Source organism: Cyprinodon tularosa, unplaced genomic scaffold (assembly GCF_016077235.1).
Source record: "Cyprinodon tularosa strain WSP-4 unplaced genomic scaffold, ASM1607723v1 ctg264, whole genome shotgun sequence".
In the NCBI taxonomy this organism is placed as follows: domain Eukaryota; kingdom Metazoa; phylum Chordata; class Actinopteri; order Cyprinodontiformes; family Cyprinodontidae; genus Cyprinodon; species Cyprinodon tularosa.
Genome location: NW_024038968.1, coordinates 744,782 through 757,379, shown reverse-complemented (window position 1 = coordinate 757,379; position 12,598 = coordinate 744,782). Strand labels below are relative to the sequence as shown.

Below are 12,598 nucleotides of genomic sequence, written 5' to 3'. Positions count from 1 at the left end.
TTTCTATAATTTCATCATTGCAAGAAAACTTAAACCACGCAGTGAAGGCGGTGAAGCGCTGCGCTCGGTGAAGCGCTGCGCGATGGGAGCGGAGCGTTCACTGCTCGTCCCTCACCTCATGCTGCTATGTGACATTAGCTTCAGGATAAACATTTAATTGTGAATGCTTATTATATATTAAGCCCATATAGTCCTTTTCTATAGTGGGGTAAAACACTTAAAGCCCGTGTTGCTATATGAGGCTTATATAAGACTTTTACATTTTTGCGGCTCCAGACAGATTTTTTATTTTTTTTGGGTCCAATATGGCTCTTTGAGCAGTTTGGGTTGCCGACCGCTGCTCTGGACGTAAAGGCAGCAGCATTTCTACATGTTGACCATGAAGAAATGACCTCAGCGGCTGTAGGTACCGCTCAACATATTATTCCCCATATTTGCTGTTATTTAACATTTCTTTGGCGAAGTAAAGTAGCTGAAAGCAGAAAACAATGATTGTCAGTCTGGAAGAAAAGTCCTGCCTTCTCAGACACACTGAGCTCTGCTATTTAAAAAAAGTCTCAGATCTTAATAAAAGAATAAAAAAAAGCTGAGGTTAGAGGAAGACAAATGGAACAGAGGTGGTGTCCGAACATCAGCCCTGACCTCCGACCCCTGCATCACCATATAGTGGACTCAGTTAACTGAGCGTTCTGACATCATTTTTCCCTCCTCGTTGGTCACGTGACTCCAGCTCTGCCATTAGTTTCCTTTGCTCCCAAACAAATCCCATGATTTAAACATAAAACACGATAAAAATCAACCACTTCACACAGAACCCTTCACTCAGAAAAGGCAGTAAAAAGCTTTACATCCAATTATAAACAAGCAAAGAAAACTAACGAACCCTGAGCCAATCAGAAACCAGACATTCCTCTAACTGATCTGGTAGATCTTTGCATCAGGTTCCCTGAGCCGTTAAGAAATTCCCTACATTCTGTTCACCTTATTTCTATAGCAGCGTTCCGCAGCTGAAGGTACATTAAGACGGAATAATCTGGTTTCTGTACAGAAATGAAAACCACACATTAAAATTCAAGTGCATATATTCCAGTTTGGATCCTTCCTAACGGATTTAAACGGCTGCGGTCTAAACTAACTCGTCTGATTCAGGGCTCAGCTGGCTGCTCAATCTAACCAGCTGATCTCTATAAAGCAGCTGATCTTTATAAAGCAGCAGGGCTTTATAAATATCAGCTGATGTCTATAAACAACTGATCTTTATAAAGCAGCTGATCTTTATATACAACTGATCTTTATAAAGCAGCTGATCTTTATATACAACTGATCTTTATAAAGCAGCTGATTTTTTTAAACAACTGATTTTTATAAAGCAGCTGATCTTTATAAACAACTGATCTTTATAAACAACTGATCTTTATAAACAACTGATCTTTATAAAGCAGCTGATCTCTATAAACAACTGATCTTTATAAACAACTGATCTTTATAAAGCAGCTGATCTTTATAAACAACTGATCTTTATAAAGCAGCTGATCTTTATAAACAACTGATCTTTATAAAGCAGCTGATCTCTATAAACAACTGATCTTTATAAAGCAGCTGATCTTTATAAACAACTGATCTTTATAAAGCAGCTGATCTTTATAAACAACTGATCTTAATAAAGCAGCTGATCTTTATAAACAACTGATCTTTATAAAGCAGCTGATCTTTATAAACAACTGATCTTTATAAACAACTGATCTTTATAAACAACTGATCTTTATAAAGCAGCTGATCTTTATAAACAACTGATCTTTATAAAGCAGCTGATCTTTATAAACAACTGATCTTAATAAAGCAGCTGATCTCTATAAACAACTGATCTTTATAAAGCAGCTGATCTTTATAAACAACTGATCTTTATAAAGCAGCTGATCTTTATAAACAACTGATCTTTATAAAGCAGCTGATCTTTATAAACAACTGATCTTTATAAAGCAGCTGATCTTTATAAACAACTGATCTTTATAAAGCAGCTGATCTTTATAAACAACTGATCTTTATAAAGCAGCTGATCTTTATAAACAACTGATCTTTATAAAGCAGCTGATCTTTATAAACAACTGATCTTTATAAAGCAGCTGATCTTTATAAAGCAGCTGATCTTTATAAAGCAGCTGATCTCTATAAACAACTGATCTTTATAAAGCAGCTGATCTTTATAAACAACTGATCTTTATAAAGCAGCTGATCTCTATAAACAACTGATCTTTATAAAGCAGCTGATCTTTATAAACAACTGATCTTTATAAAGCAGCTGATCTTTATAAACAACTGATCTTTATAAAGCAGCTGATCTCTATAAACACTGATCTTTATAAAGCAGCTGATCTCTATAAACAACTGATCTTTATAAAGCAGCTGATCTTTATAAACAACTGATCTTTATAAAGCAGCTGATCTCTATAAACAACTGATCTTTATAAAGCAGCTGATCTTTATAAACAACTGATCTTTATAAAGCAGCTGATCTTTATAAACAACTGATCTTTATAAAGCAGCTGATCTCTATAAACACTGATCTTTATAAAGCAGCTGATCTCTATAAACAACTGATCTTTATAAAGCAGCTGATCTTTATAAAGCAGCAGGGCTTTATAAAGTAGGGAAATTAAAAGACGCTCCACCAGCTCTGATTCTGGAGGAAATCCTCTCTTGGATCCTCTGCAGCTGCTGCTCATCAGTTTGTTAATTTATTTACTTCAATCTCTTGTTCCACTACCAGGCATCGAATTCAAAAGCGTTTTTTTTTTTTTCCCACAGCACAGCACCTGTTTTATATTAAATAGGCCAGTTAATCTAAAGAATGCCCCTAACAGGTTTAAAGTCATCCTCAGCATCTTTATTGCAGCAGCTGATCCTCATAGAGAGGAAATACTTTTAGCTTCATCTTCCACTATTTAAGTTGCTGCACACATTCAGGTCTCCATCTGATGCTCCGTACTGCATTTGCCCCGTTCACCCCTAGTTGGCGTCTGTGTGGACTTGGTAAAACAGGACGGAAAGAAGTAAGAAACTGTTCTCATCAAAGCTTTAGAAACAAAATTTTACGTTTAAATTAAAAACTCTTCAGGTAGTTGAGTCGTCTGATGGACAGTGAATGTTGACCAGGCCGAGGCTAGCTGCTCAGCTTCTTGCGAGGCAGGTAGGCGTTGGTGATCTGGTTCATCGCCACCAGAGCAGGGATGAGCGGCAGCATGACCAGAACCCACCACACTCCCCCCCTCACCGTGGCCTGGAACCAGTCTGAGAACATGGCCAACATGACCGTCACGGTGGCCAGCAGGTAGACCAGCAGGCCGCAGGTGGCGTGGTACAGCTTGAGTCTGGCCAGGGAGGCGGAGAGCCGCAGCTGCTTGTGGAAGATGAGGCAGACGCCGCAGGCTGCTTGAAGCAGGGAGGCAGCCAGCGTGCAGGACCCCAGCAGGCTGTGCCACGACACCAGGTGGGGCAGCTCAGAGACGTTCTTACTGGCCACTATGAAGCCCAGGCCGACGGCGGCGGCTACCAGGGCCAGCGCCTGACACAACCAGTGGAAACGGACTTTACTCTTCCGGGACTTCAGGCAGAAGATGGTTCCCTCAGCGGAGAAGAGCAGGATCCCTTCAGTCATACACAAGCAGTACTGCAGAGAGGAGAGAGGGGGCGGCCATGTTTAATCTGAAGCAGAAACTCTCATTTCTACATCTAGTCTAGTCAGTCTAAGTCTAATCAGTCCAGTACGAGTGCCAGCTACTTAGATGGAGGAGAGAAATGGGATCAAATTCAGAGTTTTTGTGAAATTATAGAAAAAAGCAGCAGAATTTAACGAGCTAAAAAAGTTAATCCATCACACATCAGCTGATAATGAAATAAACCACAAAGAAATGCTGATTACAGCCGCTACAATAAACTATCCAACAACTAACTTTGAATTCAGTTTGTTTTTTTCATGCTTTTATTCTGAAGTCAACAGAAGCACAGCAGATAGTGGCTCTGAGCCTGACCTGCATGATTGAAATGTTTCAAATCAAACTTTAGGTGACTAAATGTTTCCTAATGATGACCACAGGAGGCAGAATCTTCTGAGCTCTGCTTCTGAGTGACGCAGACATCTCGGTCCGAACATGGGGCTCAGATCAGGGTGAGGATCGTGGTTCTGGGACGATGTCTTCAGAATGTTCTGGGCTGAGCTGCTCCTGATAGAGCGGCGGGATGTCTGTTCACATCCAGAGAGACAGCCAGAGCCAAAAGTGGTATATGCCAGTGGGAACCGGACATATGCCAGTATCATCAAAGGTCCTGCAAGGGCGCTAAATATCCGAATCTGGTTTTATAGACATTGGCTCTGTTCGAAATCCTGGGCTGCATCCTTCCAAGGACGCGGTCTACCTGGACTGGATCCTTTCAAGTCCGTGAAAATAAGGAGACCGGAAGAGTTTTGGCTGTGAATTCAAACAGGTAACAGTAACAGATAAAAACCTTTAGATAAATCAAACATTACCGCCACATATCTGACTAAATAACCATTAAAACAACTAATTTCATTCATTTCAGACGGAACTATTCACAGACTGGATTATATTAAACCGAACTTCCAATTTTCACCACTGTTCGTCACCAAGTAACCTTTCCTCTGATCACGGCTTGCTTGGTCTCGCAATGAATCCTGGGTAAACCAAGGATAGCGAGGATACATCGGACCCATCCTTCAAATCGGGCTAAAAGAATGACGCATTTTAGGGCCGCATAACGAGGACTCTTGGAATCCACCCAGACCTCGGCGCCGCGCTATGACGTCATCGTCCTTCGAATATTGCCTTCTAAGGACACAGAACATGAATTCGGACAGGGCCAATATATTTATGCCTTCATGAAAAAGTAATATTTGTGTGTATTTGTAAATGTGTTGATAAAAAAAGTAAACAATTTATACCACCAAATCTTGTTGCGTTTGCTTTCATAATGTGACTAAAAACAGCAGCATATTGTCAGTCATATGCTAACCATTAGCCTAGCCAACGTCTTTACACTCCTTCTTCGTCTCTGGTTGCAAACAACAGGTTATACTGCCCCCTGCTGTAAAATGTGTGGTGTATGATCCATGGAACTATAATTTTCATACATTCAGAGTTGAAATAATATTTGAAAAAAAATGGTCAAACCGGCTGAAGTCGGTCCTCAACTGGCATATGCCACTTTTGGCTCTAGGTGGTGCTGCACATTTAAACGGAGATGCTACGGAGTTCATTTTCAACCCTGACAATAACCATAAACCCAACCGGGAACAGCGCATACCTGACCAAACCTGAACCCTAACCTAGTTTACACTCGATTTAAACGTAAAGCAAAGTACTTTGGTACAACTGGTCCCCAGTACTATGCCAAACCAGGAACCAGCTGTGTGTTTGTAGCGACCCGGTGTCGTCATGGTGAACTAATGATCCCTGACTGAAGTCATCTGCTCAGGTTTCAGAAAGCCTCGTGAAATAGGTGAAACAGTAGCTGAAGCTGTTAGCTTTCTCCTCCTCTTCCAGCATCAAATATTTACAATGGAAAGATGACAGAGACACAAAGACTCTAGATGGGGACTGACTGCTGAGTCACTGCTGAGTCACTGCTGCTCATCTACCGAAGCTATTTAAACCCCACTGGATCATCATCCAATCACCTAAGCCCGCTATGACATCATTAATGGAGAACTTTCACTATTAACCAGGTATGAGTGAATAAATGGGACCATCCTGAACACATGATCAATTCAAGATCCGGAAGCGGAATAACCAGATTTTCTGACAGTTAAACATTGATTGTCAAAATAACATTTTTAAATACCTCAAATTTAATATAAATAAAAAAAAAATAACTTTCTGCAGGCGTGGACTTGCTGCCTCAGTAAGCAGGAGGAAGCGTTAACCTGGTCTTTCCAGTGGAAAGAGACTAATTATACCTGCTGCTAGAGGCAGCAGGTATAATTAGTATATCAGCCGTTACCGGGACTCATTTCCTTCCTTTTAGGGACTTTACAAAAAGTAATTCTTAAAAACACAAAATACACTCAATCAGCAGATAATTAAATTGCTTTTTCAAGATGAGATTGCTGCTTTTGTAAGCAAGCTGTACTGGAGTTGAGTATAATAGCCATGCTAACCATGTAGGGGCAGCGATAGCCATGCTAACCATGTTGGGGCAGCGATAGCCATGCTAACCATGTAGGGGCAGCGATAGCCATGCTAACCATGTAGGGGCAGCGATAGCCATGCTAACCATGTTGGGGCAGCGATAGCCATGCTAACCATGTAGGGGCAGCGATAGCCATGCTAACCATGTAGGGGCAGCGATAGCCATGCTAACCATGTTGGGGCAGCGCTAGCCATGCTAACTATGTAGGGGCAGCGATAGCCATGCTAATCATGTAGGGGCAGCAATAGCCATGCTAACCATGTAGGGGCAGCAATAGCCATGCTAACCATGTTGGGGCAGCAATAGCCATGCTAACCATGTTGGGGCAGCAATAGCCATGGCAGCGATAGCCATGCTAACCATGTAGGGGCAGTGCTAGCCATGCTAACCATGTATGGGCAGTGATAGCCATGCTAACTCAATAGGAGCAGCACTAGCCATGCTAACTATGTAGGGGCAGTGCTAGCCATGCTAACTCTGTAGGGGCAGTGCTAGCCATGCTAACTATGTAGGGGCAGCACTAGCCATGCTAACTATGTAGGGGCAGTGCTAGCCATGCTAACTCTGTAGGGGCAGTGCTAGCCATGCTTACTATGTAGCGGCAGTGCTAGCCATGCTAACTATGTAGGGGCAGTGCTAGCCATGCTAACTATGTAAGGACAGTGCTAGCCATGCTAACTCTGTAGGAGCAGCGATAGCCAGGCTTACTATGTAGGGGCAGTGCTAGCCATGCTAACCATGTATGGGCAGTGATAGCCATGCTAACTCAATAGGGGCAGCACTAGCCATGCTAACTATGTAGGGGCAGTGCTAGCCATGCTAACTCTGTAGGGGCAGTGCTAGCCAGCTTACTATGTAGCGGCAGTGCTAGCCATGCTAACTATGTAAGGACAGTGCTAGCCATGCTAACTCTGTAGGAGCAGCGATAGCCAGGCTTACTATGTAGGGGCAGTGCTAGCCATGCTAACCATGTAGGGGCAGTGATAGCCATGCTAACTATGAAGCCTACAGACTGGAGAAGTGTCTGTAGAAGAAGAAATGGACACTTACTGCGACAGACATGCTCACTGGATGCCAAGAAAAAAGACCTGCAAAACAGAGAAACATCCTAAAAGTTCAGCAGACATGAACTAGAAACTGAGAAAGATGCAACATTTCTTCTCTGCAGTTAGACAGAAAAACTCTTCAAGCTCCTGTCACACCTCAGCCATTCAGGCCAGCGTAGGCCGGATATACGCAAAGTCTGGCAAAAACGCCTGCAGAACTGCTGGCACAAGTTGAGGTTTTTAAATCCTCCCTAAAAACACACTTCTTCTCCCTGGCTTTGTCTAACTTGACATCTGGCACACAAAAAAAAATTATTTACATTTTTATTAAAATCTTTACTTATTCTATTTTATTTCCATTCTATTTTATTGCATTGTTTTAGCTTGTAAGTTTTTACCGTATTTCCTGCAACTGTGATATCTGTACAGCACTTTGGTTAACCCTGGTTGTTTTAAATGTCCTTTATAAATAAAGTTTGAGTTGAATTGCAATACATTGGATAAGTTATGGGTTTGTTTGGTATAAGTTATGAGTACGCTGAAACATGTTGAAATACGGCGAGAAATTTTGAACATAAATTTCTTCAGTTAAAAGCAATCCACTGGACTTTGTTTCCACGTCTGAAGACGTTTCGCTTCCCATCCAGGAAGCTTTTTCAATTCAAAATGTCAGAAATAGCTTTAAGCTTTATAGAGTAGCCCAACATATTTAGCTCCAAACTAAATAGTTATTTACCAGACAAAGTACTTAGTTGGTGGTTTAGTGTGGTGTGGAGGCTGCAACCCACCATATTTGCACCATTTATATTAAAGCTCTGAACTTCCTTATCAATGCGTTTTGGTCATCACTGCACTTTAAGCCTTTATAGGGAAAGTTTGGTTTTGATCACTTAAGAAATGAATGGAAATATTATGAAAGCTGTAATAAATAAAATGTGTCTAAGTGAAGTTTGGAAGAATAAACATTCAGTTAAAATAATAAATATTTAATTTGGGACTTTGATTTTTCTAAATGAATAAATGACAGAGTGAACTCCTTATTTTTCTGGTTCATTAAGCATAGATATTTCAGCTAATGAAAGAAGTTTCTCCATAGAGACTGACTGAATGGAACCAGTAACCCCCCCTCCTCTGGGAACCAGTGGATCCCAGTTGAAGCCACTCACTGGTTCCTGGTCTGGACAGAACCGAGATGCTGAGGCTGAGGCCCAGGCCGCTGAGATGAGCCAAGATCAGAGCCGCTCTGCGGAGCCACGCATAGAGCCAGAAGTCCCGCATGCCCAGCCCCTCTCCCACCGGGCTGTACTCCACCTCAGACGGCATCATGCTGCTGCTGCTGCTGCTCCGTCAGCCCTGCAGGATGGAGGCTGAGCTGTGGGCGTCCATGCGCCTCTGAAGCGGACGCGAGCCTCGATCACAATCGCCACGCGCTGCTACTTCCGGTATAATCCAGGAAGCACAGAAACCAGTCCGTCCAGAATATCTGCGCCTTTCATTAAACTCGGAGCCAAAGGCTGCGAGGAATAATAATCCGCACTGTGACTTTAATTCTCCATGGCAACCAGGAGTGACCAGCTGGCCCAAAGCAGAGCCATGGAGAAAGCAGGGTTACGTCACAGGAAGCCCAGTTTTTGCATCCAGATGTGGACCAAGTACTCAACAGCAGTACTACAGTAAAAGTACTCAGTCAAACATCCACTCAGTATTAAAGTATTAAAGTACTCACTTTTAAAAATACTAATTTAATGCTATAATATCAGAACATTTCTATATCATTTTAAAAAATCTGTAACTTTCAGAAATCACCTGACGTGTTGATGTGTAGAACCACATAATATAGATTCTATAGGGGCAGATTTACCATTAGTCAATACTAGGCAGATGCCTAGGGCCACAAGTTCCTGGGGGCCCCATAAAACTCTGTTTCCAGCTATTCCTTATTTCTGCACATTAATTATGTTTTTGATAAAAATGGCTGAAATGCCATCAGAACGCTGATAATATTAAGTGTGTCTCAGCCCCCCCCTTCAGTGTCCACCATATTGGATCAGTCCATTTGCTGCACATGTTCAGAAAGGTCCAAACAGACAGCAGCAAACCATTTGAAAACAAACCATGCAAAGAGCAGTGTAGTCGCTATACAGGTGCTGGTCATAAAATTAGAATATCATGAAAAAGTAGATTGATTTCAGTAATTCCATTTAAAAAGTGAAACTTGTATATTATATTCATACATTACATACAAACTCATATATTTCAGATGTTTATTTTGTTTAATTTTGATGATTACAAATGACAACAAATGAAAATCTCAAATTCATCATATCAGAAAATTAGAATATTACTGAAGACCAATAAAAACAAAGGATTTATAGAAATGTTGGCCAACTGAAAAGTATGAACATGAAAAGTATGAGCATGTACAGCACTCAGTATTTAGTTGGGCCTCCTTTGGCCTGTATTACTGCAGCAATGCGGCGTGGCATGGAGTCGATCAGTCTGTGGCACTGCTCAGGTGTTATGATAGCCCAGGTTGCTCTAATAGTGGCTTTTAGCTCTTCTGAATTGTTGGGTCTGGTGTATTGCATCTTCTTCTTCACAATACCCCATAGATTTTCTATGGGGTTAAGGTCAGGAGAGTTTGCTGGCCAATTAAGAACAGGGATACCATGGTCCTTCAACCAGGTACTGGTAGCTTTGGCACTGTGTGCAGGTGCCAAGTCCTGTTGGAAAATGAAATCTGCATCTCCAAAAAGTTGGTCAGCTGCAGGAAGCATGAAGTGCTCTAAAACTTCCTGGTATGTGGCTGCGTTGACCCTGGACCTCAGAAAACACAATGGACCAACACCAGCAGATGACATGGCACCCCAAACCATCACTGACTGTGGAAACTTTACACTGGACTTCAAGCAACGTGGATGAAGTGCCTCTCTTCTTTTCCTCCAGACTCTGGGACCTTGATTTCCAAAGGAAATGCAAAATTTACTTTCATCAGAGAACATGACTTTGGACCACTCACCAGCAGTCCAGTCCTGTTTCTCTTTAGCCCAGGCAAGACGCTTCTGACGCTGTCTGTGGTTCAAGAGTGGCTTGACACAAGGAATGCGACAGCAGAAACCCATGTCTTTCATACGTCTGTGTGTGGTGGTTCTTGAAGCACTCACTCCAGCTGCAGTCCACTCTTTGTGAATCTCCCCCACATTTTTGAATGGGTTTTGTTTCACAATCCTCTCCAGGGTGCGGTTATCTCTCTTGCTTGTACACTTTTTTCGACCACATCTTTTCCTTCCCTTCGCCTCTCTATTAATGTGCTTGGACACTGAGCTCTGTGAACAGCCAGCCTCTTTAGCGATGAACTTTTGTGTCTTGCCCTCCTTGTGCAAGGTGTCGATGGTCGTCTTTTGGACAACTGTCAAGTCAGCAGTCTTCCCCATGATTGTGTAGCCTATAGAACTAGACTGAAAGACCATTTAAAGGCTTTTGCAGGTGGTTTGAGTTAATTAGCTGATTAGAGTGTGGCACCAGGGGCCATCAATTTTGAACCTTTTCACAATATTCTAATTTTCTGATATGATGAATTTGAGATTTTCATTTGTTGTCATTTGTAATCATCAAAATTAAACAAAATAAACATCTGAAATATATGAGTTTGTATGTAATGTATGAATATAATATACAAGTTTCACTTTTTAAATGGAATTACTGAAATCAATCTACTTTTTCATGATATTCTAATTTTATGACCAGCACCTGTATTTAGCCACTTTTCAGACCCCTCTAGCACTTTGATTTCTAAAAAGCTCCTAGCGCCAAATCTAGAGACTTTTTTCTGCTGCTGGAGACTTTGGAGACAACATCTAAAAGCAGCGAACTCTGCTCTCCAGAGCGAGTAGATTGGTAACCCCGCCTCCTGCTCTCCTCTATCTTGTCTGCTGTCATGATTCATGCAGCTATTATTTCATCCAAATGAAAAATGGAGAACAGATAAGCAGATCATGGCTTGTCTACAGTGAAAAGAAGGACTGGGTATAATTGACATTCTGGTTCTTAAACCACTGGATATTTACTATAAGCACATTCTGCTAGACCTGCATCATCATGAGAGACTAGGCTTTAAAAAGAAAAATATTTGAAAATGAAATTGTAGAAAGGATACATTTGAGCTTCATTAATTTTCTTCATCTGGACACCGCCCTCAAATCTATTTTTATTTATTTCTATATTGTTTATAAAAGCAAATGCTAAAGACAAATCTTATCTCCTTTGTGGCTGGGAAGAAAAACTGAGTTCGAGTTTTTCACCTCCCATCCCATATGGAACAACTTCCACAGTACCCAAAACATCTGCCATGTGGCTCCGCTGCTTTATTTTATGATCTTTTACAGAAAATAAATCAAACTGTAGGCTTCTTGCTCTGTAGATCTGTGAATAACGTTCCAATTCACACAACATAATCCTCCTACTGTAGGTCAGACGTGAGGCTGTCAGACATTTGATCCTCAGGTCTGAACATCCGATCATTCAGGTTAGAGGAGTGACCCCAGCCTGAGGTCACAGCTCAGCGTCTAACATCCTGTAATCTAACCTAAAGTAGGCCAATCATATAATTAAACAGATAAATGAGTGCACTTTTATTAGAGCATCGAGTCCCAAAGTTGATTAGTTTAACCAATATAGGGGTACAGAAATAAAACAAAAAAGAACATATAAGTGTCACAAAATCTATAAAACCAACTACTTTGGTTGTTGGATGTAATATTAGTACAACTGTGGTTAAATATTTTAATTAAAAGTTTTTACTCAGCCAATACTTTGGGTCATAAGGCAGCTTAAAGGTTTGGGAACCTCTGAGTTAGTGATCTCAGATAATATAGTAAAAGTTATTTTCAATCAGGACCTGTCATTTAAATCCCATTTGTTACTTCAAGGCTGGACTATTGTAATTCTTTACTATCAGGAAGTCCACAAACTGTAGTTAAAAGCCTTCAGCTGATCCAAAATGCTGCAGCCAGAGTTCTGATGAAAATGAAAAAGAGAGATCATATCTCTCCTATCCTGGCTTCTCTTCATTGGCTTCCTGTTAAATCCAGAATAGAATTTAAAATCCTCCTTCTCACATATAAAGCCTTAAATGGCCAAGCTCCCTCTGATATCAGAGATCTGATTGTTCCTTATGTTCCTAACAGAGCACTTCGCTCTCAATCTGCAGGTTTACTAGTGGTTCCTAGAATTTCTAAAAGTAGAATGGGAGGCAGATCTTTTAGTTCTCAGGCTCCTCTCCTGTGGAACCAACTACCAGTTTTAGTCCGTGAGGCAGACACCCTGTCTACTTTTAAGGCTAGGCTTAA

General features: G+C 41.3%; 1 protein-coding gene across 1 annotated transcript; it reads right to left on the bottom strand.

Annotated features, from left to right (window-relative positions):
- Positions 1-2,413: 2,413 nt before the first annotated feature.
- Positions 2,414-8,860, bottom strand: LOC119786071 (cytochrome b561 domain-containing protein 1). Its single transcript, XM_038289156.1, has 3 exons — positions 8,417-8,860; positions 7,255-7,292; positions 2,414-3,667 (listed from the first exon to the last, which is right to left on the bottom strand). Exons 1-3 carry the CDS (start codon positions 8,574-8,576, stop codon positions 3,161-3,163), a joined length of 705 nt encoding a protein of 234 aa, XP_038145084.1. The 5' UTR covers positions 8,577-8,860; the 3' UTR covers positions 2,414-3,160.
- Positions 8,861-12,598: the final 3,738 nt, after the last annotated feature.